The sequence below is a fragment of the Sorex araneus genome, chromosome 7, assembly GCF_027595985.1.
Source record: "Sorex araneus isolate mSorAra2 chromosome 7, mSorAra2.pri, whole genome shotgun sequence".
Lineage (NCBI taxonomy): Eukaryota > Metazoa > Chordata > Mammalia > Eulipotyphla > Soricidae > Sorex > Sorex araneus.
This window is the reverse complement of record NC_073308.1, coordinates 20214073-20241844: the sequence shown is the minus strand read 5'-3', so window position 1 is coordinate 20241844 and position 27772 is coordinate 20214073. Positions and strand designations below refer to the sequence as shown.

At 55.2% G+C, this 27772-nt stretch overlaps 1 protein-coding gene across 2 annotated transcripts; it reads right to left on the bottom strand.

The window, feature by feature from the left end:
* Positions 1 to 769: 769 nt before the first annotated feature.
* MTARC2 (mitochondrial amidoxime reducing component 2) lies at positions 770 to 22152 on the bottom strand. 2 transcript variants are annotated; one of them, XM_055144769.1, is made up of 8 exons: positions 21702 to 22152; positions 16639 to 16812; positions 13713 to 13875; positions 12848 to 12988; positions 6144 to 6205; positions 5999 to 6070; positions 3740 to 3885; positions 770 to 1763 (listed from the first exon to the last, which is right to left on the bottom strand). In XM_055144769.1, exons 1-7 carry the CDS (start codon positions 21971 to 21973, stop codon positions 3762 to 3764), a joined length of 1008 nt encoding a protein of 335 aa, XP_055000744.1. In that variant the 5' UTR covers positions 21974 to 22152; the 3' UTR covers positions 770 to 1763; positions 3740 to 3761. The 2 variants fall into 2 exon arrangements, with proteins under 2 accessions (XP_055000744.1, XP_004613115.2); XM_004613058.2 differs by having other exon boundaries at positions 770 to 1785; positions 21702 to 22151.
* Between the last annotated feature and the right edge of the window lie 5620 nt (positions 22153 to 27772).

The following is a 27772-nucleotide window of genomic DNA, read 5'->3' as shown; positions in this document are numbered from 1 at the left end:
ATGCATAGGAGTTACTCTGGCTTTGCACTCAGGAATTACTCCTGGCGGTGTTCGGGGGACCATATGGGATGCTGGGAATCGAACCCGGGTCAGCCGTGTGCAAGGCAAACGCCCTACCCGCTGTACTATCGCTCCAGCCCCCTAGATGTTATATTTTCTTTTTCTTTCTCCTCCTCTGCCTTCTCCCTTTCCTCCCCTCTTCCAACGTCTCCACCTCCTCTCTCTGCTCGTCCTCCTTCTCCTCCCTCCCTCTCTTCCTCCTCCTTTATTTCCTCTTTCTCCCTCTCCTCTGACTCCCCCTTTCTCTTCCTCCTCCCTCTCTTCCTTCCCCTCCTCCTTCTCCTGCTTCCTTATCCCTCAAACCCAGGACCTCACACAAGCGAGCAGCGCTCTGACACCAAGCCACATCCCGGCTGGATTCAGAAACACCTTCTGTTCTCCAGGTACCTTTTCATATTGTTAACGATTGGCTGGGAACTGAGTGTGACTTTTCAAGGTTGTCATTATTCCTGAAACTCCCTCACGGTTTCGCTCTCAGCTGCTGGGCATGAGGTTCATTTCAGCCCCCAAAGCCGGCCAAGGGACAGCTGCCCCTCAGTGGCCTCCGGGCATTGCCAGGGACTCAGTGGGCATCTTCAGTGCCCCCATTGAGGGCAGGAAGTCCACATCACTTACTGCTTGAGTGTACCAGCAAGCGGAGCAAGAAAGCATAAGGAACAGCGAAGGATAGTGACTGAAGATCAAGCACCAGACTCAGGAACCCGAGAAGCACAATCAAGAATCACTTTTATTAATGTCAGAGCAACAGCTGGGGCCTGGGTGTCCTTCATTCCCGTAGTAGGCATTGGGGCAGGGCAGGCCAAAGGGTCATGGCCCTTCGTTACAAACAATTCTAGGCAGCTAGAAGATATGCTCTCACTCCCTCCTCCTGCCATTCCTGTTGTGAAAATCCCATCCTCAGCCCTGTCTCCCGTACCCTGCACCAGCTCAGGGGTGCCCCAACTCCCTTGGATGTGGCTTAACTGAGGAGTAATTGAATATACGAAGCAAGGTTTAGTCAATAATTTCCAATTTCCTACTCATACACAACCTGACCCATAATGGGGAAGGGAGGGAGTGGTGTCAGAAGCTTTAGTGGAAAGTCCCCCCTCTGTGATATGTTAAGACACATCAGAAAACCTTCTGCTTCTCACTTGGCCACAACACTGGATGGTGAGTAAATACAATATGGACACTCAAAGCTCTTCTTTGTAGCTTTCAGTTGATTCTTTATACACTCTTTACGCCTCAATGTCATTGGCAGGTCTTGGAGAAATGGACGAGCTACAGGAACATGTGAGATCTTTTTTTTTTTTTTTTTTTTTTTGCTTTTTGGGTCACACCTGGCGATGCTCAGGGGTTACTCCTGGCTTTGCACTCAGGAATTACTCCTGGCAGTGCTCGGGGGACCATATGGGATGCTAGGAATCGAACCTGGGTCGGCCGCGTGCAAGGCAAACACCCTACCTGCTGTGCTATCTCTCCAGCCCATGTGAGATCATTTTCTAGGCAATACTAGTTATTTAAAAGTCTTCATTACCCACCATCTGTTCATCTCCTTATTCCCAAATCACCTCTAAGCCTTTTCTTGCATTCATTTGAAGCATGCATAATTCCAACAGAATCAAAAACAGAATCTTCATGTCTGAGGCAAAACTGGTCCACGGCTGACAAGACGAGCAGCTGTGCGCAAGCTGTCCCTGACGGGCCTCCGGGCACCGGGCCTAGAGCAAGGATGAGCATCGCCTGTTAGGGGCCGAGAGGTAGTACAGTGGTGAGTGCTTGCCTTTCCTGCAGCCAGCAGAGGTTCAGCCCCCAACAGCCCACATGATCCCCAGAGCCCCCTGAGTGCAGGAGTAATCCCTGTAAGTGGCCAGGTGTGGCCCCCAAACAAAAACAAAGCCAACAAAAAAATCTCAATTATTGGACTATTTTCCCTCCAGTCACGCACCACACAAACAAACCAGGCAAGTGTTGAGGCTAAAATGCAAGGAAAAAAAGCTATGTCCTCTGCCAAACAGCCGAAGAGGCTGCCCGTGAGGACCAGATCTCCACCAGCTTGGCAGCAGCTGCAGGGACGCCTCTGAATGGACAAGTGTGGGCCCAGCTGGGAAAGACCCTCTGAAGGCCAGGAAGACAGCACACAAGGGACAGCGCTGTGCGCAGCTGACCCTGATGTGATCCCTGGCACTACACATGGATCCCTGAGCAGAATCGGCGGTGATCCCGGGACACAGAGGCAGGAGCGCCACCAGGAGTGGCCCCCAACTACATAATAAAAAATATTATTTATATTTTAGGCCCCCTCCTAAAAATATGAATAATAAATAGAAAATGCCTGAGAATGGCTTGTCTTTGTTTGCATATTCTTGTTTTTTTTGGGGGGGGTCATACCTAAATGCACAGGAGTCATTCCTGGCTCATGCACTCAGGAATTATCCCTGGTGGTGCTCAAGGGACCATATGGGATGCTGGGATTTGAACCCGGGTTGGCTGCATGCAAGGCAAACGCCCTACCCGCTGTGCTATCACTCCAGCCCCAGTTTGCATATTCTTGAGTGGAATTCTTACACAGCGGGGAACCTCAACCCAGTTCTACCCTTTCCAAGCAACTGGGTGGGGGAACTGGTGGGGAGTGGGAGCAGGGATCTGCTGGGACCGGCTTGCTGAAGACAGAGATCTCTGAGAGCAAAGAAACAGAGTGACCCAGCCCCCAAGGTCAGGACACGGGCCAGGAGCCATAGCACAGCAGGGAGGGCACTGGCCTTGTGTGCAGCCAAACTCAGGTTCCATCCCGGGCATCCCATATGGTCCCCGGGTCCGGCAGGAGCAATTTGTGAGCACAGAGCCAGGAGTAACCCCTGAGCAACCTCCAGGTGTGGCCCAAAAACAAAACCAAAAAATGGTCAAGACACTCGGCGGGCCAGAATGATAGCATAGCGAGGAGGGCATTTGCCTTGCACAAGGCCGACCTGGGTTCAATCCCTGGCATCCCCTATGGTCCCCCGAGCACTGCCAGGAGTAACCCTGAGCAACGCTGGGTGTGACCCAAAAAGCAAAAAAAAAAAATGGTCAAGACACAAACTGTTCATTCTCCCCATCTTGCAGTCCCAGCAGCAAAATGCAAACCACATACAAAAAGTCAGCCCAGGAAAGTCTTCAAACTCAGTGTCAGCAACCAGAAATCCTGCTTAGCCATGGTGCCGAAGGGCAAGAAAGTGCACGTAATCTGTCCCTCAAGGGTAAGAGGAAGGAAACTGGAGTCTGAGACTTAATTTGCTGTGATATCTGAAGTCTGCTCAGAGAGTCAGTCTCTGGGTGAACTCACTGACCATCTGGCCTGAAACCCACCCGCCCTAAAATTGGGCTTCCCTGTCCTCTTTAGAACCCCTCCTTTGGGAGGGCCACAGCCAGCCTGATCGGGGCTCACTTGAGGCTCTGGCTGTCGGAGCTCAGAGGACCCTGTGCGGTGGGGGATAGAAGCCGGGTCCGCTGTGTGCCAGGCAACAGCTGCCCTGTACCTCCCCTTCTCGTACTGCAGACAAGACCGATGCTTGGGGGACTGAGTCCACCATCGTCCAGCATCATTGTTGCTACTGAAGCACCCTGCCCCCTCCCTCCCCACATGGATCGTGTGATTGACCCCAGAGCATCAGTAAAACCGAACTTGTCAATGGCAACAGACTTCATGGCGTCTTACCCATCATCCCCGCGGGTGGCCGCTACACCATCCGGTACACAGGGTCTCCCACTTTCAGGCTGCCTATTTTCTCCACTGAATAATAGATTCCAAAAAGAGGGGACGACTTGTAGATGGACCTCTCAGAGGGATCACACAGCCGGTAGCTGAAAGAAGCAAAAATCCACCAGCAGGGCTGGAGCGTTAGGGGAGGGGAGGGCACTTGCCTCACTCGCGGCTGACCCAGGTTTGATCCTGAGCATCCCATAAGGCCCCCACTAGCCCCATGGGGAGTGATCCCCCTGATTGTAGAGCCAGAACTAAGTACTGAACCCTGCTAGGTATGACCCAAACAAAGAAAAATCCATCCATCAGCAGGCACCAAAAGGGAAGAGGTCTGAGAGAGCTATCCCCAGATTTCAGCATTTTTGTACCCAAAGCACACATCCTCTCTAAAATCAATAGGGAAGGCTGTGAGCAGTGTAAGCTGTAAATGATACCACTTATTCACAAAGTAGCTGTCGAAGAGGGTGTGGGTTGCAATGCGCAGAGCTCAAGGGCTCAAGAGCGCCCCCTAGTGTTGATCCACGTGTGATGCAGGGGATGGAACCAGGGTGGGCTGCCTGGGGAGGGAAGGCCTTAACCCTTGTAGTCACTCTCCTGTCTGTGAGAATCTAAACCACTTTTCTATGGCTCCCAGCAGAGGCCAAGAAGGAAAAGTCTGTTCGCATTACTTAAATAGTTGGCAAGGCCGGAGTGATAGTACAGTGGGTAGGGCATTTGCCTTGTATGTGGTCAACCCGGGTTCAATTCCTGGCATCATATAAGATCTCCAAAGACTGCCAGGAGTGATCCCTGAGAACAGAGTCATGAGTAAGCCCTGAGCACTGTCCAGCATCTCCCCCTCAAAAAAAACCTCAGACAAGCAAATGCTTGGCTTCTCTGGGCACCCCAGACTCACGACCCTCAGAAACAAATACAAAGTTCCCTGCTCTCCGGTGCCACCTGGAACATGCGGCTAAGCACCCAACTTTCCAGGGGCACCCACTCTCCGGCGCAACAGCATCAAAAAGGTTAACCACATGCCTACATAGGGTTTCTGGGCCATGGATATGGGGGTGAAGAGGTGCCAGGCAGGCAACATCTCCCTGATCGTGAAACGGGCAGTGACCGTTTCTCCCGTAGGAAAAGGATAAACGTTTGGGGAGGGAGGGTGAAGGACTGACAAGGACGGTAATTAAACGCTAAAAATGACCCACATGCCAGACCCGGGAGCCAGGACACACGGTCGGCACAAGCCCAGCACCTGTGAGGCCCCGAGTTCAATCCCTGGCACGGAACAGCACTGCAAGCTGGAGGAGTGTGTCCTGTGGCCGGGCCCAGCCCACCAGGCCAGCACCTCCAGGGGTAGCCCTGGCTCCACAGGGCACTCTGGCACTATAAAGACACTAAAAACAATCTGCACTTCGGGGTCAGAGTCTCAGGACTGGGGTTAAGGCATTTGCCCTGCAAGCAGCCAGCCTCGGTTCCATGCCCATTTTGATCCCCAGCACCCCAGCACAGACCCCCGAGCCCTGCCAGGAATGATCCCTGAGCACAGAGCCGGAGAGAGCCCTGAGCACCATCAGGGGTGGCCCCAAACACAAAAGCAAAAATAGCCCCAGTCCTTTGAATTGCATTTTTTTTTTAAAATTAAAGTATTTGAGGTCTTCATTTGGGGACACACATGAAGAGAGGATGAAAAAAACACTGATCAGAGACATCAAACTATTTCCATCAGAAACAGATCTGGAGCTCTGCAAGATCCACAGAGAAGGGGAAGCACAGAGGCCCTGCCCACAAGCTGACGGGCACATGGGCTGATACACTTACGATCACACGAGCCAACAGGCACACGGGCTGTAGGGCACACGGACTGATGGGTACACAGGCTGACAGACACACGGACTAATGGGCACACGGGCTGACGGGCACACAGACTGACGGACACATGGGCTGACAGGCACAGGAGCTAACGGACACATGGGCTGACAGAAACACTGGCTGACAGGCACATGGGCTGACAGACACATGGGCTGACGGTCCCACGACTGATGGGCACACGGGCTGACAACACACGGGCTGTTGGGCAGACTGGCTGATGGGCACACTGACTGACGGGTACACGGGCTGATGGGCACATGGGCTGATGGGCACACGGGCTGATGGGTGGTAGCCAGAGGCCGGGTGCCAGGGCTCTCTCAGGGCTCCCGCTGGTGATCGCGACGGGCCCCAACCCACCTCTTCAGGGTCTCCAGAGGCTCCTTCCTGTCGATCACGCCGGTGTCCGGGTCCACGGTGGTCATGATGCACCTGCCACAGACATGCATGAGGCCGAGACCAGGCCCTGCACGTGGCCACTGCAGGTGCCGCTCCCACAACTTACCTGGGACACGCTATGGACTTCTTCATCTCCACGCTGCCGATGACCAGGTCCTCCCAGGTGTCCTGCGGGAGAGAGAGACGCCTCAAGGATGACCCTTCACTGGCTTCCGAGGCCAGAAGTGCCCCTGCGCCCAGCAAGGGTGAGAGCAGGGCTGCCCGAGGCCGGCTGGCACACTCAGCGGGGAGCCCAGCTGCACACACGGATGCCCACTCTGACGTGCCCATTGCACAGCGCACTAGCAACCAAGCTGTGGAGAAACAGAGACACAGGCAAGAGCCGCACACACACCACTCTCACACTCACGGCCTGTTAGCAGGCTCTGAGCGACAACGGGTGGAGCCTTTGTCCAGGATCCACACCGGCACGAGGCTCTGGAAGAAGGGACCTGCCTACAGGCTCCACGCCCTGCTGACAGCGATGACTGGGTACACACACTCACACACACACACACACACTCACACACACATACACTCACACACACACACACTCACACACACATACACTCACACACACACACACTCACACACACATACACTCACACACAGACACACACACCATACACAGACACACACTCACAGACACACTCACACAGACAACACACTCACACACACTCACAAGACACACTCACACAGAAAACACACACAGACACACACAGAAACACACACAGACACACTCACACACACACCACATTCACACACACACTCACACACACAGTTACACACCACATTCACACACTCACACTCACACACAGACACACACTCACACACAGACACACATACAGACACACACACCACACTCACATACACACTCACACAGAAACACACACACTCACACAGGCATACACACAAACACATACTCACACAGACACACACTCACACAGACACAGACACACACACACACACACTCTACATGCACCAAATTCCTACACTGCACCCCTTGAGTCCCCCAGCCCTGCACACGCAGCATGCACCGACACCCTCACTGCTCCTTCCTGGGCCCATGACAGTCACCGTGACCCTCCAGGGTGCATGGGGGCCGTGCCCAGCTCACTCCTCCAGTCCTCGCCTGCAGCCCAGCAGAAGCACCGAGAACCCTCAGTGAACACTCGTGAGCAGCACGAACGCCCCAGCAGCCTGGCCAGAGCGCTTCCCTGCAGGAAATAAGTTCCCTTCACTGAAGTCAGTGTTTGTGTCTTGGCCGAGCTTCCTGCACGTGGGGACTAACAGAAGCTGCAGGAAGCTGAGATTTACTGCCGATGGCCGTGGCTCGGCCTTCGTGGACTCTGAGCATCACAGGGCTCGGCGCGGGCAGGGAGGAAGGGAAACAGCCCCTTTCTGCTCTGCTATGAGAACGTAAACACGGCGAGGTTTCTGCAAAAGCAATTAGGAAACATGTACAGAGCCTCCAGAACGCTGATTTAGCACTTCCCAAGAATAAACTTACAAGGACAGGCAAAGACTGTTTTGACAAAGCTGTTGCTCATTATTATTTGTAGGAGGGAAAGATGGCAAGGAGCCAAAAGGCCAGGAAAATGCTTGCACAGTGACTGCTGTGGCAGGGAGGCCCCTGCCCACCTTCCAGCTCCTCGGCCCTCACTGCGAAACTGGGCAAATCTCTAAATCCTCGTCTTCCTGAGCGATAGTGCAGAGGGTAGGATGCTTGCCTTGCACGCAGATGACGTGGGCTTGACCCCTGGCATCCCATAGCCCCCAGCCCCACCAGGGCTGCTCCCTGAGTGCAGAGGCAGGAGTAACCCCTGAGCATCTCCAGGTGTGGCCCCAAAACAAAGCAAAATAAATCCTTCTTGGCATGCTATGTCCACTTTGAGCCATCGCAAGGTGGGGGAAAGGGTGTGAGCCCGGTGGGGGACCACACAGAGCTTCTCCCAGATCCACCTAGGGTTGACTTTCCATCCTTCGCCCTCTCTCCCCTTGTCCCTGAACCTCTGGAGTTCCTGAGACAGAAACAGCAGGGAGTAGGCACGAGGGGTGGCGGGTGATGACCTGGAGTGAGTGCACACCCTCTGGCACATCTGGAGAAGCTCCGACTCTCTGCCTCGCCCCCTCCAGCCAGGCCGAGTGGCATCTACTGTTTACATCTTTTTTTTTTTTTCTACATCAAACCTGGCCAAGGTCCTTGCTTGACACTCCTACCAAAATGTCAGGGAAGTAGATCAGGGAAGTAGGCAGGTAGGGGAGGCCCCAGGGCAAAGAGTTGTGGGGAATAATAAAACCAACTGGCCCTGATGCTGCCAAGACCCACCCCTGGGCCAGGAACTAAGGCTGATAAGGCCTTTCCCTGGCACCAGCACAGAGGAGGCTGGACCTTCCTCCAAGAGATGCCCAGCGGGAACAAAGGTCAGGAAGGAATGTCAGGGAAGACCCCCAACTGCCCCCGGCCCTCGCCCTTGGCAAGCGCCCTAGCAAAGGACCCTAAACCCCCGTGGCGGGCAGGTTGGGAGAAACCCTAGAAAAGTCAACTTGGAACAAAGACGGCGCGTGCACATGCTCCCCCAGCCAAGGGCTCTGCAGTGCGCGTGTACGACCCGCGTCTCCCCTCTGGAGGGGGGCACTTTCGTACCTTCAGACTTGAACACTGGGTTGTGAACTGGGGCTCTCTCCACTCGGGAGAAGCCCATGTTCTCTCTTCTCTCTCTGTCTCTCTCTCTCCCCTCTCCCTCTCCCCCTTCCTCCCGACCCCGGACCCCACATCTTCAGTTTCAAATAAAACCTGCCTTTACTTCAAAGCCCATCTTCTGAAATTCTTTCCTGTGAGTGTGAGGCGAGAACATGGGAGTCCGGGTCAGGTGTAGGGTGGCTCCTCCTCTCCTGCGGGGGGCGAGGTCACTGCAGACTCTCACAGTCCCCGCTTCCCAGCCCCTTCTGGGTGGCAGAGGGGGAGAGAGAGAAAGCGGCAGATCTCGACGCTGCCACCTCCGTCCTCCCCACCTCACCTACGTCCCCCGGGGAACCCCTCCCGAACCAGGGGTGTCTGGGGGCGAAAGGAAAGCAGGAAAGGGCCCACACACGTATGCCCTCGAGCTACCCACGCCCTCCTGGAAAGTGCTGTCAGGGCTGAGCGTCAAATAAAATGACACGAAAGCGGGGCCAATATCCCTCATGCCCAAGCTGGTGTCAGTTCTTCTGGTTTTGATGGACTTGGCAGCCCTGCTCCTCCGGGGGGCCAATGCCCGGTCCCTGAACCCCTCAGTGAATGCCAGCTCAGCACTCTTTGGTGACTCAGGCCCGGAGGAGCAGAGGAGGGTCTGTGGCTCAGTCTCCCTGACTCCCAACAGAGTACAGAACAGACCCTCCCTGGCCACACACTGGCGTGGTAATGGTGGGCAAGTGACTCAACCTCGCTGAAGCTTTGTCTTCATTTGAAAAAGTGGCATGAAAACATGACTCCAGTGGTTATTGGACACTTTCCACTAGGCTCAGGGCAAAAATGTAATTTAATGTTATAACCACCGATAGCACCACAGGGGACATTTCCTTGCACGCCGCAAGCTTGGGTTCGATTCCTCTGCCCCTCTTGGAGAGCCCGGCAAGCTACCGAGAGTATCACGCCCACATGGCAGAGTCTGGCAAGCTACCCGTGGCATATTCGATATGCCAAAAACAGTAACAACAAGTCTCACGATGGAGACGTTACTGGTGCCCACTCAAGCAAATCGATGAGCAACAGGATGACAGTGATACAATAACAGTGAACCACCAAAACTTGAACATACCCAATACTGTGGGGGGGGGGGGGGGCGGGTGGTGTGGCTCAATGGCAGCCACAGATTCATAGGCAAGAGGCCCTACATTCGATTTCCAACAGTGGGAGGGAAAAGGTTAATCCCCATCCTCTCGAGAGTTCCTGGGACAGCTCATAGTTAGGTTCCAACACCCACTGACTGGGCGCTGGCCAGTTTTAAATAAAATCAAGACTATGTTCAAACAAAAGCTACCAGCATAATCTATACATAGACAGGCTAGGAGAGTTCTGCAAGATCAAAATGTTGCATAGGATGCTGAAATGATGGTACAGCAGGGAGGGCATTTTCCTTGCACACAGACAACCCAGGCTCAATCCTTGGCATCTCACATGATACCCTGAGCACCCCGGGGGACAATTCTGAGCACAGAATTAAGTATCACCAGGTGTGACCCAAAAACTAAACTAAAAGAAAAAAGGGGGGAAATGCTGTTTATGTTATATCCGGGGTGTTTGTGTGTGTGGTGTGTGTGTTGAGAGAGAGAGAGAGAAAGAAAGGAGAGAGAGAGAGAGAGAGAGGTGAGAGTGAGCGAGCACAGAGAGCTTTGGGACACAATAGGAAATGTAACTTCTGTAAAAGAGGTATATATATGTAACTTCTTTCAGCTGGTTTATATGTATATATGTATATATTAGACATATAATGTGCTAGCACCAATCCCACCACCAGTGTCACCCCACTGGTGTTTCCAATTCCCTCCCTCTCCCGACTGCCATCTTGACAACACACTATCCAGTGTGGTGGTTGTATTTTGGACCTCATGTCTTTGGTGCCACTGAGTCTGCATTTGGAACTAGAGCTCCACCACCCCCACAAGGCCCTTGACTCCTTCGTCACCTCTCTTCCTCATCTTCTTCCCCGTCGGCTTCTTTCCTCCTGACCTTCTCCTCACTGTTCCCTGGGACTCTGAGTTTTAAGTCTGAAGAGGATCAGAGGGAGTCCGGTCCTTCCCAGATGCTCTGGCATTATCCCCCTTCCAGAGCGCCACTGCCCGTTGGCACATTGTGTTTAACCAGCAATGAGACTCCCAATGGTGCCATTTCCCCTGGGCTTTCTATTAAATAGGGGGACGATGGGCAATTGTCACAATGAAGAGTAAACTTGAAAGACTCCGGCAATCAGAGTTTGCGGGAGTGAACCCTCACGCCACCCCTGTTTTGTACAAGCGCTGATTTAGTCCTCAACTTCCCCTCAGCTCCGCCTTCATTCTTGATCTCTAGGTTGTCATCAGGGCTGTTGGCACTTCAGAAATCCCTGAAGCCAGGCAGAGATTAGCCCCGGGATAGGGCTTCTTATCAAAGCACCCCAATAAATTCCTTTTGTTTTTTTACTTTTTGGGTCCACGCCTGATGGTGCTCAGGGGTTACCCCTGGGTCTGCACTCAGGACTTACTCCTGGCAGTGCTTGGGGGACCCTATCAGATGCCAAGGATCGAACCCAAATCGGCTACGTGCAAGGCAAATACCCTACCCATGGGCTACGCTTCAGCAACCCAATAAATTCCTAGCTCAGCCCAACCCAGCTTAGGAGGCTGCAGCATTGGATGGTGACTATGATTTGCAGAAGTTGGGCCTTCTGAAAGTTGCAGAGGATGGGGTGGGAGAGACGGTGGAGCTGGGAAGGAGCCTGCCACACATGGAGCCAACTGCGGTTCCATCCCCAGCACCCCGGAGAGTCCCGGAGCCCCTCCAGGTGTAATTCTTGGCCAGGTGCAGCAGTAAGCCCCGAACACTACCGGGAAGACCCCAAATGAACAAACTCATGTATTTCTATACATAAACAGTGAACTACCTGAAACATCAATTACGAAACCTGCGAAGAGTAACCTAGAAGGATCTGGCACGCACAGCCCAGGGGTGCTGGGGCTCAGGCCTCGGAGAAGCACTTTCCCTGACGCTAACTGATTTGACGTGAGGAATGATCCGAGCCGGACAGGCCCCCAAAACACTCTGCTCCCAGGGCCAGGAGCAAAGCTGAGGAAGCAGTGAGGCGGCCAGGTCCCGCCCGGGGAGATAGGCAGCATTTGTCCTTTTGGCATCTGTGAACGCTGCAGTTCTGCCTCCCCTCATCACACTGGCCCTGGGGCAGGCCTGAGCCCATGAAAGCTCGCGCGTGGGGTCACCCTGAGCCACTGCTACACAGTGCCCTCCCGGCTCCTTCTCTGGGGCAGGAGCGCCTGAAGCCCTGGGTGTTTCTGCTCAAGTTTCTCTGCCTTTTTCACAGACATTCTGGACTCTGCAGTGTGGCCGGGATACTGTGGCCTCTGCAGGTATTTGAGGGTAAAAACTAATCATAATGGTCCTGGTCTCCTGATTCAATCCATCAAAGACTCCAAACTACTGGCAGATGCCCCTCCTGCCCCGCACCCCCGGCCCAGCTACACCTACCCCTCCTTTTCCCCCAAGTTTCCTGCTAAAGAGCCTCTCCCAGGCACCCCCAATGTGACACTGACTTAGCATGAGACATAACTGGGGGCCAGAGAGATAGCCCAGTGAGTAGGGCACTTGCCTTGCATGCAGCTGACTCTAGTTCAATTTTTTGCACTCCATAGGGTTCCCTGAGCACCACTGGGAGTGATCCTAGAATCCAGAGCCAGGAATAGGCCCTAAGCATCCTAGGTGTCACCCCCACACCCCTCCAAAATCTGAACTACTGAGACAAAGAGATAATCCAGGAAGTAGGATGTTTGCTTTACATGCGGCCAGCCCAGGCGTGTTCCCTGGTACTGAATATGTTTCTCCCAAGCCCTTGCTAGAAGTGACCCCTGAGCACAGAGCAAGGAGTCTGCGATACACAAAGTAGAATTGGTCCTTCCCGCATGACTCCGTAGCCGCTGACGAGACCCACAGGTGTGGCCTTTGTCATGCGAGTGGGCCCCCAGCACACCTCTGGGTCTGACTGCACTGACGGCCCTGAGCCACACAACAGGGGCACCGCTCACCTCCTCGAAGGCGTCACACCCCGTCACCACGATGTTGGGCCGGAAATGATCCATCGTGGCCTTCTTCTCCAGCCGGGAGTTGAGGTCAGCCAGGGAGGCCTCCGAGAGAATCATGACAGGGCTGCAGTCTGGGTACGCCACCTGGGCCGAGAGCAGAGCCGTCACTGCGGGACCCCACCAGGCACACTCACATCTTGAACCCAATGCCACAGATGGAACCACAGAAGGGGGACAGGCCCAGGACGCTCGGGAGGAAAGTGAGCCCAAGGCACCTCCCAGGCTCTGCGCTGAGCAGCATTAGCTGGCCCTCGCCTTCCTGTCCCCACCCCGGCACCCGCTCATTCTAGGAACCGGTTCTCTCCACTGCAGGCATTCGTGTTCCACATTCTAGCATGTGCCCGGCACAGTTCTAAACAGGAAAATGCACGGTCCTGGCTAGGAAGGAGCCTGCAGCTGGGGCGAGTGGAGAGAAGCTGCTGGCATTTGGAACCTGGGTCTCCCTGAAGCACTGGCGGGCTGGTCTTAGGGCTCACAACTGGCTTCTGTTATCTTAGGAAACCCGAGTTTAGCCTCTCTCTTCTCCTTCCTGGCAGGGTTTTCTCCAGAGTCCCCCTCTGCTAGGACTCCCTTCGGCTTCTGAGTCCGTGGCGTCTCCCATAGTCTATACCCGGCCTGCTGAGTAGCTCTCGGCTTGAAACCCACTTCCATCTCCATCCCCAGCGAGTGTTGATTGCACCCTCATCAGCCCCCTGGGCTATTCCCATTCTGTCCTCTGGGGGGCGCCCGAGAAACCCTCTTGGCCTGGGGGGCTGCGGCAGGAAGGCAGAGCGCAGGGCTGGTGGGCGGTGGCCGCTTGGAACCATACCTGGTATTTCTTCTTGATAGCAGGGAGGATATCCTTGGAAATCCTGCCTTTCATGTTCTTTTCGAACTGGACCAGCCGGAAGGCTCCCGTCTTCAGGTAGCTGGTGAACCACTGAGCCACCTCATCACCACAGTCCCGGCCCTGAATGTCGAGGCCGAATATCCTGAAAGAGGGGCCGGAAATGATAGGACCACGGGGAGGGCACTGGCCCTGCATTCGGCCGGCCCGGGCTAGATCCCCAGCACCCCTGTCTCCTGGGCCAGCCAGCAGTGACCCCTGAGCCCAGAGAGATGGGACAGCGAGTGAAACGTTTGTTCTGCACATAGCTGACCCAGCTTTGATCCCCAGCAGTGCACAGGGGTGACTGAGCACAGAGACGGGAGTAAGCCCTGAGCACATCCAGCGTGGCCCAGAAGCCAAAAGAGAGGAGACTTTAAGCATCTATTTGTTACTCAGGAACTCGTAGGTAAGTTGAATGACAAAAGGGAGTAGCTAAAGGACGAGGAACAGAAACACACTTGGCACCTAACAGAGGAGACGTTTCCTGGGTGGAATCACCAAAGTAACATCAGACAGATGAGTAGGAGAAAAAAAAGAGATTTAATTGCATGCACCGGAGAAGCCACCAGAATGTAGATTCAAAGCCAGTGAGGAAATTGGGACCCGATCAAAAGGGAAGGTCGAGGGCCCTGGAGTTCAGGGGAGGCAGTAACCAAATAGAAGCTCTATCATGACACACGGATTCTGCCACAGACCGATTCTGCCACGGACACAAGATTCTTGGCTAAAAAGATCATTTCTCATAAAAAGAAAAAAAATTCCAATTCTGCGAATAACCCCATGTTCATTCCTCGAGGTAGTTAAGGGAACAGTCAGCGTTTCTCTTCCGAGCCTGCCTGGCCTCCCCTAACTGAGAAAGAATCCGTACGCCAGTGACACGTGGCTGGAAGACTACCTGGACACCTGGGGGTGGCCCACTCCTCACGGCTGACTTCGGGAGGAAGTGATCAGGAGAGCACCTGGAACTCATCACTGAAATTCTTGGGCTGTGCTCCCAGTCACAGGCACATTTATCCATGAACTGCACTCTGTACCAGTATCCCGAGGTAACAGAGCCTTTTGTGAAAGAAAGCCGGGCGGGGGGGGGGGGGGGAGGGGAGGGACAGTCTTGCTTCAAAGGGAGCTATTATTTCATTATAAAGAATTAAATGGAACTGCTGTGGCTCTGTCCAGATTTGCGGTCATTTATGAACCCTCAATTCAGCTTCTCAGACAATAAGCCTGTACGCTTTTGTAATAATTAAAACGCCCTCCTCATCTATAATTGCTGCTAAAAAAAAAAAAAAACTCTTATTTAAACACCACCGACAGTATTCTGCCTGTTCAGCAAGCTGACGCACCCTACAGAGAAACTTGGTTCGTGTCCATGACAAAGCACACAGACGGGCCACACCACGTCCACTGAGCCCCTGTGTCCTCTGATCCGTGGACAGAATGAAGACTTTGAGGGCTCGAGAGATAATGCAGGGATTATGGCACTTGCCCTGCGTGTGGTCAATCCTTGTTTGATTCTCAGGGCCATGTATGGACACATAGAGTCCCCAGGTCCCTGAATATAGAGCCAGGAAGAAGGAGGGAATGAAGGGAGGGAGGGACAGAGGAATGAAGGGGAAGAAAGGAAGGAAGGAAGGGAGGGAGGGGGAGAGGGAGGGAGGAAGGGAGGAAGGGAGGGAGGGAGGGAGGGAGGGGGAGAGGGACAGAGGAAGGAAGGAAGGAAGGAAGGAAGGAAGGAAGGAAGGAAGGAAGGAAGGAAGGAAGGAAGGAAGGAAGGAAGGAAGGAAGGGAGGGAGGGAGGGAGGGAGGGAGGGAGGGAGGGAGGGAGGGAGGGAGGAGAGAGACAGCCTCTCTCTGCTCTTTGAGGATTCACTTTTCCCTCCCCGGTGCTCAGTCACATAACCAAGGCCAGCAGCGGGCAGTCCTGAGTCCAGCCTGGCCTCCTGGCCTGTGAACAGAAGCCACCACCACCACCTCCCAAGCCAGATGAGAGAAGGCCCCGAAGTGCTGTTCCGGGGGAATGAGAGCTGCTCTGGTTTGGGCTTGGTCCCTCCCCTCTCTCTCCCTACTTGATGCTGTTGCTATTTGGAGGGGGTGGTGCCTCTCGGGGGTCACACCCTTGGGGGGCATGAGGGGAGACTGCAGAACCGATGGGTTCGTGCCCAGCACAAGTCCTGGGATGGGGCTCACAGCCTACCCTCAGGCAAGATGCGCAGCCCCGACAACTGCCCTGGGCCCGGCGTGGGGCTTCAGGCTTCAGGTCTGAGGGATTTGAGCCCAGGCGTCTGGCATGGGAAGGTTCTGGGTCAGGACACCAACCGTGGCCCTCCTCTGGGCTTGGGGCCATTCGATCCACGTGGCTACATGCGGACAGTGCTCAGGAGCTTACAAAGGGGACCAGAGCATCCCAGGAATAACCTCTAAGCCTCTGGCACTTTCTGATACATGGGTGGAGACCCCTCACCTCTCCACATGCCGAGTACAAGCACTACAGTGACCCTGGTGTTACACCAGCACACCGCAGGGGAGATAGGGGACCCCCAGACAGGCAAGAGCAGAAAATAGGGGGGAGAAAGGAAAGGAAGAGAAGAAAGGGGGACGAAAAGCAAAGAAGGAAGTGTGGGCTGCAAGCAGGTAAGAGGGTTGCCTTGCCTTTGACTGACCCAGGCTCAATCCCCAGCACCCCATACACCCCATGAGCCTGCCAGGAGGGATTCCTGAGCACAGCCATACGTGCCCCCCAAGAAAAGGAACGGGGGAGGCGAGGGCAGGGAGAAAGGAGGGGGCAGAGGAGGGTGGAAGGAAACGAGGAGTGAAGGGAAGCCTCTTCTCCCTGGGGTCCCCGTACACCCCCTGCCTCCCAGCAGAGCACCTGCAGTTCTGAACCGAGTTGGACGAGGGCAGCTTGCTGGGCAGAGCCAGCGGGTCCATGCCCGGGGCGCTGAGGACCAGGCGGTCGCCCTCGGCGGTGATGGAGACCAACACCAGGCGGGGCTCCTGCCGGGCGGTCACCGTGCTTCCATCTTCCTTGATCACCAGCCAGAACCTGCCGAGAAAGCAAGCAGGGAGCACTCAAGACCCCTCCTGGCGCCCGCTGCCCCCTCCTGTCCACTAACTGCGGACTCTGACCCCACAGAGCTCTGGGCAGCCTCTGCGGGGACGGGCCTTGTTCCACGTCTCCCAGGGGGCCTGTCGCCGACCTCGGGGAGAGGCACTGAAGAGCAGGAAAGCGACTGGGGTGGTCTCGTGCACCACAGGGCGTAGATTTGGAGTCACATCAGCCAAATGATATTATCACTTAAAAAGCGGGGCCCAGAGGGAACGCTCCTGTCTTCCAGGGCAGCCGCTTCAGTGCAACTGGATCTCTGGCACCACATGTGGCCCCTCAGCACCGCCAGGCGCCACTCCTGAGCACTGTGGGGTGGGGCCCAAACCTCCCCAACTAGAAGTTCTGCCTCCTTGGAAATGCATGCTTCAGCCTCACTGCTCTGGGCCGTGTCGGGATATGATGAACGGCAACAAAAGGCCGGAGACTTTCTAAGCACGTGGGCAGCACAGCAAGGGCCTTTAGAATTGGAAGGAGGGTGAGACTGCAAGGCGCCTATCTCAGGCCCCATGAGAGCCATGTGCGACACCTGGAATAACGCACTGAGGACACGGAGGCACGGACAGCTCAGGGCCTGCCATGCTGCTCGGTCTCTGCTGAAAGTCCCCGATTATGCAGCGCCTGCTCAGGCACTGGGCTGAACTGTCCCTTCCCTGCAAAACGCTGAGTGGCCCCCAACTGCCCACATGGGTGCAAGGACACGGAGGGATGGGACGGGAGGTCGGGGCGAGGGTGAAGGTACAGTGCTGTTGCCTGAACTGTCAGGGTCGCTCCTGTCCCCAGAGCTGGTGACACATGGCAAGGCAGGTTGCTTCGCTGCTAAGGTGTCTTTCTCAGTGTCTTTGTCACCCTGAATTGTCTGGCCTGCTCACCAGTGGGCGAGGCTGGGTGCAGCCACCCAGACTCCCTGTCCAGAGCCTCTTCCAGTCTCACCCTTGGGTGCAGAGTCCCAGGGGACCCTGTCCTGGTGCATCCCTGCCTGTGCCCTCCACTTCCATCACGGAGGCTGGGGGCATGGGCAGGCATCCAGCTGGCGGTCACAAGGCCTATACTGTCCTTCTGACACCCTGGGATGGAACTTCTCACCTCCCACCCACTCCCATTTCACCCTAGCTCCCAAGCCCACCAGTAACCCGGATCTCCTGTGCCACAACCAGAGGTCACAGCAAGGAGAGGCGCCCGGACTGACGCCAAGACTCTAAAGGCAAGTGGTGACCTGCTTGCGGCCTGAAAGACCTGACAGAGGCAGCCGCCAAGGGCCAAAGGTCAGTGTCCGAGGCGGGGGCGGGGGGGGGGTAGGGGGTGGCGACTGCCCTCTGACTTGCCCCCTACTCGGGGAGGCATGTTTTCAAGCCTGGCCTGGAAGGAACAGTCAGCTTTGCCCATCAGACCCGAAAGGACAAAGCCTTTCCCAGGCCACGGATCCCACCCTGTTCTGCAAAACTCAAAGCCAGAGGCTGAGTGAGAGTGCAGTGGGCAGGGCACTGGCCTTTCATGTGCCAAGCCCGGGTCCATGCATCACCAGGAGTGACTCCTGAGCACTTCCAGATGTGGCCCCCACGCAAAAACGCAGTAACTCAAAGCTACTTTGGATGAACACAGAAAGCGAGCCAGATGGAGGAGGGGTCCGGCAGCAGCCTGGGGCTCCGAGTCTCCCGGAACAGGGGAGGCAAGGCAGCAGGGCCAGCAGGGCTGGGAGAAAGGCTCTGGGGAACTCCAGACATGCTCAGGGGCCACGTCTGATCTGTGCATGGGGGTCGCTACCCCCATTACCCAATCAACCCCAGTCTCCTGCCTACAAAGCACATGCTCAGCCCTTGGCGTGATCTCTCCAGCCAAAAAACTCATGTTCACATGGACAGGTTGGCCTGGGGACTGTGCTAGATGGTGTCTGGCAAGGGGGAGCCCCAGCCCCGAGAGTAGGTGGCAGAGGAACTGGAGAGGGAAGCGTGCCCAGGGAACTCACAGTGTGCTGGAGTAAATCAAGGGCGGCTTCAGAGAGGGCATGTGCAGATAACGGAGTATATCAGGAACAACTTTGTAACTGTGTATCTCATTGTGATGCAATATTAAAAAATAAAAGGAGCATGTCAACTGGAGGAGCTTTGCAAGGCCCAGGGAACCCCAGGAACTCTGCTCCCCGGTGGTGGTGGCAGTTGGGCAATGCCAGCCCTCTGCAAGTGGACTTCAGACTCCACCAAAGTTCAGGGGCCCTGGCTACATGTTCACAGACAGGCCTGGAGGCTGAATACACGTCTCCAGATGTCAGAGCCCAGGAAGATGAGCTGCTTCTGAGAACGTTTCCAAAGACCCTAGCTCTGTCCTGCAAGCAGGCACAGGGCTTGGAGTGTGGGACTCGAGGCTCTGGTGGGGAGAACAATGCAATCACGTCACAGAGGTCTTTCCTGCTTGCTTTCCGGGTCTCAATTAACCTTGAATAAACACAGCCCAGGTTAGATAGGGGCTCAGAGATCATACGTTCAAGCTTTCTCTTTTCCATATGAAAATGAAGAGAGGAAGACTCCTACAACTTAAATTCCCCTGTGGCTCTGAATCTCCCATACAACTATTTCCTTTCTCTTCCTTCCTTTCCTCCCTCCCCTCCTCCCTCCCTCCCCTCCCCTCCCCCTCCCTTCCCTTTCCCCTTTCCTTCCTTCCTCCTTCCTTCCTTTCTTCCTTTCTCCTTCCTTCCTTCCTTCCTTCCTTCCTTCCTTCCTTCCTTCCTTCCTTCCTTTTTCTTTCTCCTTCCTCTCCCTTTCTTTTTTTTCTTTTTTTCCTTCTCTTTTGTTTTTTTCTCTTTCTCTTTTACTTTCTTCCTTTCTTTTTTCTCCCTTTCTCTCACGACTGAAGTGCTCAGGGCTTCCTCTTGTGCTCAGTGATCACTCCTGGGGGTGCTCATGTGGCCCAACGAATCAAACTAGATTCAGTTGCTTACAAGGCAAGAACAATAACTTCTGTCCGATCTCTCTGGTCCCAGAGCATCCTTCCCGATCACACACTGGCTTCATAGAACAGAGGTCCTGCCACAACAGAGATCCGAATTCTAATCCCTCCAGCACTTCATGTCTAACAGTGATCTTGGCTCCAATGCTTCCTTGATAGATCCAGCTTCCTTGGTTGCAAAGTAGAGAGCCAGACCATGATATAGTTATAGGTGTAAGTAATATAGCCAATCTCCGTGGCAGACTTAGCTTAGACCTATATTAAGCACTGAGTAACGGTTTCTTCCATTCTCCCTCCAACACAACTCCCCCACCCCACCCCATGCCAAGCTGTGGAAAAGTGGATCCAGTTTCACTGAATTTAGGATGCCCACAAGGAGCAGACGTGCGAAGGTCAAATTCTCGGGGGGCAAGAGGACCCAAGAAAATTCAGAGAGGAACTGGAAATCATTCTGGAAAAGGCCTCAACCTTGGGGCAGAAAATGTGGCTGAATGGGAGCATGTGCGCCTTGTACATACAAGGTCTTGAGTGCATCCCCGCAATGGCAAGATGCCCAGAGCACTGCTGGTTGGCCTGAGTGGCCAGCAAGACCCACTGGGCTTGAGCTTCGCTAGGAATGTGGCCCCCACCTCGAAAAAACCCAGGAATCTTTGGACCAGAGAGGTAGTACATAAGGTAGGGCACTTGGCCTTGCATTCAGCTGACCCAGGTTTGATCCCTGGCACCCCATATGGTCCCCTGAGCCCGCCAAGAGTGATCTCTCAGCTCACTCAGCTCAGAGCCAGGAATAAACCCTAAACACTGCCGGGCATGGCCCCAAAACAAAACCGCAAAGAAGCAGCCAGGGTTCTCTTGAGCAGTGTAAGCATGAACCTCCCCCAGCTTGGGGAGGGCGTGTGGAGCCCTGCATCTTCCCACAGGAAGAGTCTCCAATCCTCACACTGCATAAATCCTGAACATCTCCTTCTTCTCAATAATCCCAGATAAACCCCTTTAATCCGGGGCAGAGAATCACCTGGGGGTAGATTTCAACACCTAAGCAAACTGGCTTTGCTCCTGGTAATTCTGATCCCTCAAATCTAGGCTGAGAATCACAGGAAATTAAAGTTTTTTAAGTAAACTCAGGACACTGCCCTCAGGGATGCAGGGAAGTGGTGAGTACCCAGGGGGATACAAGGGCTGCATGGCTACAACAGATACAGCATGTGAGGTCTGCTGTTGGGGGGCATTCCCCCAAATTTATTGGGGGGCTGGGCCACACCTAATGGTGCTCAGGAATCTCTGTGCTCTTGGTGGGGCTCAGGAGACCATATGGGGTAGTGGGGTGAGCTGCGTGCCAGGCAAGCGCCCTCCCCGATATCCTATCCATCTGGTCCTTCCCCCAAATCCCTTCCTGGGGAGCCCTGTGCCTCTGGAGGAGGGGCACACCATGCCATCCTTCGCCCTTCTCACACTCATTCACTCTGCTGACAACAGGCGCCGGCTCTGCCAGCTCTCCTAGGCCCCTTTCCCATGGTCGAGGGTGCCCAGCCAACTCCATGGCAGCGTCCCGGAAGGCCGCCCAGCTCGTCCTGCCCGCTGCACCCATGGAGTTGGCCTAGACAGCAAGTTCAGAGGCAGCAGAAGCCTTGGCTAGCGCGCCCAGACCCCCGCTGAGCGGATGCCAGGTGTCGTGGGGAGAGGGACAGCGCGGGGAGAGGGACAGCGCGGACCGGCTCCCTTTACACGCTGCAGAAACCGGACTTGCCCGGCCCGCCGAGGGCAGGGGCTGCCACCAACAGCGTGAGACGGCGGGCGGCGGCCCCCTTCCTTCTCCGGCCCGGGGGCCAACCCTCGCCTCCCCGGCCCACGGCCCGCAGGTCCTGCGCGCGCGGCTGCCGTCCTACCTGTCCCGCAGGTGGCCGCTGCGCAGCCCCAGGGCCGTGCACTCGGCCTCGTTCACCCGCACCCCCTTGCACGACTTGAGCGGGTAGATGCTGAGCTGCGCCACGGTGCCCACCTGCTGCAGCCGCCGGCGCCGCCGGGAGTGCGCGCGGCGCCAGGCCACGGCCCCCAGGGTGACGGCGGCCACCCCCAGCGCGGCCACCCCCAGCCAGCGTGCGCGGCCGGGCTCGGGGAGGCCCAGGCGGGCGAGCGCGGTGGAGCCGGCGGCGCCCATGGGCAGCGGCGGGAGCGCCAGCGGGCGGGCGGGCTCGGGGATCGGACGCGCTGCGGGCTGGCCGGGCGCGGGGAGACGCTCTGGCTCGACCTCGGGCCCCCGGGAGGCGGTCGCGACGCCCCAAGCCCGCGGGAGAAGCGCCACCTTCTCCGGGGTGGCCCCTCGCGCGCACTTCCCTTCGTTCCCTTCCGGTTCCCGACCGCCACCCTCCACCCCACCCCACCCCCGCGCTCTTGGCAGCCCCGACGCTGCCCTGGGCTGCCGGCCGGGCTGGCACCGTCCAGGTCAAAACTTTTCTTGGCGCCAGCTGCGTCCCCCCAACACCAGAGCCGCCGGGGAGCCTGGCGCGAAGGGCGCCCCCGCTCTAGCCTGGCTTGGGGGCGCGGGGCAGGCTCCTGGCTTCTCGGAGAAGCCGACCCTCCCGAGGGCGCTGCCCGGGTGTGCGGGTACCGGGCTCCTGCTAGGACCCGGGCGCCTCTCTTGGCGCGTGGACTCCCGGCGGCAGCGGGGAAGGTCGTGGCCACCGCCTGGTCCCTTTACAGCCTGCCCCTTCACCTGCGGGCGACGCAGGTCACCGGTGGATCTGAATAATGCTTCTCTTTGTTAGTTTCTGGATAAAGAACCCTTTTTTAAAAAAAAAAAAGTTTCAGTTAAAATGAAGCTCTTTGGGCGGGGCCGGGGCAGGACACTTGGAGGTGCTCAGGGGCTGTTCCTGTGTCGGTGCTCCAGGTGGTGCACTGCGGAGGATTCAGCACCAAGGGTCAAACCTGGCTGGAACAGAACTCACACTTCCCCCTGAAGCAGCTGCTGCCCAACTTTCTGGCCGATTGTACCAGCGGGCATCAGAACAGCCTCTCCTTGGTGGTCACTCATGTCTTGCTTTACCTTTCACAGCTCTGTGCCTGCAGTTCGTCCGCATTCCCCTGACCACGGCGCAATCCCCAGTACCACATAGGATTTCCCCAAGCACCACCAAGGTGAACATTTTTGGATTTGGGGACCACACCTGGCAGTACTCAGGGCGTACTCCTGATTCTGTGCTCAGGGATCACTCCTGGCAGGGCTCAGCGAATGAGAGGAGGTGCTGGGGATCAAACTAGGCTCAGCGCTGTGCAACACAAGTGCCTGATTATCTGCACTCTCTCTGGTCCCAGGCAGGACCCGTGGTATCTAGCTCTGATACCACGGGGTCCCCTGCCCCCACCAATCTGGCGTCCTTTGGTTACTTGAGCATCCAGAGGAGAACTCAGAGGAAAGGGGAGGGTTCACACCACTAGGGTCCGCCGAGCGCCACCTGTGCACCCTGGGGCTCCTGCACCTTTGGCGTCACAGTACCCCTCAGGCCCAATAAGGGTGGACTGGAGAACCCAGGGCCAGGTCTCCTCCTTAGATAACGAGGCACCCCCCTGAGCCCCCAGGAGCTGCACAGATGGTGGCAGAGCGGGGCCTTCAGGTGGGGATCCCAGGAAACTTGGCTATCCGCTGCCAAATGCAAGTTCCTGATCTTCCAGACGCCACGTGCTCTGAAGACAATGGGCCGTTGTGGTGCAGGAAAGCGACTTTCGTTCCAGCGGGCTGAGTGCTACACTTGGTCCGGCTTGGGCCTTTAAAGAGCTCTGATCTCCACAGGCATCTGCAGGCAGTGAGGTGAGGGCAAAGGCCAATAGAGGGAGGGAAGGCAGATAAAAGAACTGTGCTGGGGAAGGAATGTGGACTTTGGCCTGAGCACAGAAAGACAGGCATACCATTACTTGGCAAGGGAGCCTGGGAGGAATGGAAACTTCCCCTGTAAACAGGCTGATAATCTTGTGCTTTTTAGCTGTGGCATTACATGTCCTCCAAATCCAAAGATAAAATGTTTTTAAAAACTTTGGTGGGAGGGGCTGGAGAGATAGCACAGCGGGTAGGGCGTTTGCCTTGCACGCGGCCGACCCGGGTTCAAATCCCAGCATCCCATATGGTCCCCTGAGCACGGCCAGGGGTAATTCCTGAGTGCAGAGCCAGGAGTAACCCCTGTGCATCGCCAGGTGTGACCCAAAAAGCAAAAAAAAAAATAAAAATAAAAAAATAAAAACTTTGGTGGGGGGCACACCAGCTGTGTTCAGGGCTTGTTCCTGGCTCTGTGCTCGGGAATCCCTCCTGGTGAGTTCAGAAAGCCATATGGGGTGCTGAGGGTTGAATCTGGGTCAGCTGCATACATGGCAAGCGCCCTGCCCACTGTACCATCACGCCAGCCCCTTTGACTTTTTATTCATTTATTTTTGGTTTTGGGGCCCCACCCAATGACAATGCTTAGGGGTAACCTCTGGCTTTATACTCAGGAGTCACTCTAGGTGGTACTAGGGGGACCATATGGAATGCCAGAGATTGAAGCCAGGCAGGCTACATCCAAGGCAAGAGCCCTACACACTGTACTGTCTCTCCAGTCCTTCCCTGAAAAAAAATTTTCTATTTACATACAAACAAATCTAGGACCCAAGCAACTTGCTCCAGAGATGGCTCTGGGCTTTGCAATAGGCCCTTTTGCTGGGCCACTCCAGCTGGGGGCAAGAGCCGTCCCTCTGCCTGCCCACTAGGAGCCCCAGTGGCCATCTTCTACAACTCTGCAAAAAGCTCCAGGCACGGGTGGTGGCGGCGGGAAACGCCAGGTCTCACAGGATAGGGGAGGAGTGAGCCCTTCTCCTCTCCCCTCCCATGGGACTCTGAGATGACGCCACACCAGGCCACCATCTACTTAAGCTCCCACACAGCCATGATCCAGAGACACACAAATGAATCTCGAACCCGAGCAACTTGCTGAAGCAATCTCTTCAGACCCTAATTATTAAAATTTTAGAATTCCTAGAGCTCACGGCCGCTCTTGCGGCTGCACAACATTATATTTCGTCCATAACAAGCAATACAAAACACATTGTCTAGCATTGCCTTTTCGGCAGGTTTGAGGGATAGTGGGACTGGACACAAATATGGAAGGTAACCAAAGTAGAGAAAGAGAGTATTGTGCAAATTGTCTGCCACACAGGCAGGGGGAGGTGTGGAATCCGGGGGTTTGGGAGGCAGGTACTGGGGACTTTGGTGGTTGAAAACGTGCACTGGTGAAGGGATGGTTGTTTGATGACTGTATGATTGAAGGTCAAACATGAAAGCTCTGTTACTGTACCTCACAGTGAATCAATAAAAAACTAAAATTAAATTTAAAAAAATAAGTAAAATGTTCTATTTTGAATGTTTCCTCCCATATTTTTGATCGAGACCTCCTAGTTTTTATTACTGTGGAAAGTTTTTCAAAAATCCACATAGAAAGCAAAGACACTAGAATAAGAAATGAGTTAACAAGATAGTTCTTTTTTCCTCCTCGTCATGTATATTCATAGTTGTGATTTTTATGCTTTCTTCCAAGAGCTTTCTGTTACCCAGACTGTTCCTTGTTTATGTGTCAGGACTAAATATTACCCCTGTTTCCTCGCTTCCACGTGAGTCCAGCGGTGTGCAGCCCCGCCTGGCCCGGGCTTGTTTTGTTTGGCTTACACAGTTGGATTTGTTTTTCCCAATAGGGAAGTTTCTGACTTGTGTTGAAAATCAAAATTATCTGGTGAAGTAAGAGATATATTCTGCTTTCCTGCTTTAATTACGTGCCTACTACACACAGACACACACACAGACACACACACACACACACACATGTACATGCATCCCATTAGAACTGCGGGTCTCACTCCAGGTCTCACCCTTCCGAGGTTCAATTCTGGCCTTGGCATTTGTCCTGTGTGTGTGTGTGTGTGTGTGTGTGTGTGTGTGTGTGTGTGTGTGTGTGTGGTGAGTGGTGTTTATGTGTGTGTTTTGTGTACTTCCCTAGCAGCTGCTCCTGAGCCCCACCAGGGGGCGCTGCGACCGCGCTGTGGAGAGAGGGGTGGGGACGAAGGGCCTAGAACAGTTCTCCCAGGCGGCCGGCAGGAAGCCCTCCTTTCCTTCCTCAGGCTGCGTCCCAGCACAGCTCCCCTTGGCCCAGCTCAGTGAAGAGCCAGGATGCCGAGCCACTTGCAGGCCAAGTGTTCCGAACAAGACGGGCGGAAACCAGGCCCCACACGGGCCCTCAGCCCTAAGAGGACAATCACCTCGGGCTGTCAATAGGGTCGCGGTGCCTGCTGACTCGGTTGCTTGCAGCAGGCTGGGCAGGAAGCAGGGTCAAGCGTCTGCTCCTGAGCCAGCCTGGACAGCTCAGACCCCGCCTGTCCCCAGCAGGAAAGACTCAGGAGACGACATGAGGCCTGGCAGGGCCCAGGGGTGGCCTGAAGAACCAGATTGGCCTGTGTCCATCCCAGCCAGGAGCCTCAGGACCAGGCAGCCTGACGGCCATCACGTGCCCCTGTGTCTCTCGGACATGGCGAAACCCCGGCTGATAACTGATGAGTAGACGTTCAAAGCACTGTGTCGGGTGACCGCTGCTGTGGCCTGATACTGGCCCCTGCCCCGTCAGCCACCTTTCCTGGGCTGCATCTCCCGATCTCCTTCCAAGGCCGGGACCAGCAGTCTCCGCACCTTTGACCCGGAGGGTTCCGCTCGGGTATTGGGGCATTTCTGTGTTTATTTTCCTTGGCCGCGGTCGGGGATGTGGTTTTCCGTCCTAGGAGCAGTGAGTCCTGTCCCCAGAGAAGGATGAAAGCTAAGCGGGACAACTGGCCTGGGAGGGAAGGACAAGTGTTTGCTTGGGGCCACTCTTTTCCAGACAAGGCCCCTGGTCCTGTGCTGTGCCCCACCCTCCCTCTCTCGCCCCCCAAAAGAGCACACAACGTGTGTCCTCAGCCAAGGCTAGTCCCGTGTCAACCTCCCCTTCCAAGCTCCCTTTCATCCTCTTTATCGTTTCCTTTTTATTATTATTAATTCACCATGAGGTTCAGTAACAGAGCTTTCATGTTTGAGTTTCTATCATACAGTCATCCAACACCCAGCCTTCACCAGTGGACATTATCCACCACAAAATCCCCAGTATTCCCCCTCTCCCCATTCCACACCTCCCCCTGCCTGTGTGGCAAACAATTTGCACAATACTCTTTCTCTACTTTAGTTACCTCCGATATTTCGAGACCAGACCCATCACCACTCATACCTGCCGAAAAGGCAATGCTAGACAACGTGTTTTGTATTGTTTGTTTTGGATGCAATATAATGTTGTTGCTCTGAGAGTTTAAAAATTTTAATAATTAGGGTCTGAAGGGGCCGGGGCGATAGCACAGCGGTTGGGCGTTCACCTTTCACACAGCTGACCCGAGTTCGATTCCTCCTCCCCTCTTGACAGCCTGGCAAGCTACCGAGAATATCGAGTCTGTGCGGCAGAGCCTGGCAAGCTACCCGTATGTATTGGATATGCCAAAAACAGAAACAATAAGTCTCTCAATGAGAGACGTTACTGGTGCCCGCTCAAACAGATCTATGAGCAACGGGATGACAGTGTCACTGTCTGTGACAGGGACAGGGTCTGAAGAGATCGCCGCAGCAAGTTGCTCAGGTCCAAGGTTCATTTGTGTGTCTCTGGATCATGGCCGTGTGGGAGCTAGAGTAGGCGGTGGCCAGGTGTGGCATCATCTCAGAGTCCCATCGTACCTGGAGCTTGTCGCTGACTTCTAGAAAACGGTGGAAGGACAGCACCTGCCGTCATCTGGAGCACCCCGGGGAAACGGCCCAGTGCAAAGTCCAGGGCCATCTCTATCTCTGTAGCAAGTGGCTCGGGTCCGAGGTTCGTGTGTATGTCTCTCTCATTTCTTGGCTTCTTTATTTGACCTGTCAAGGTGGGCCCTGGCT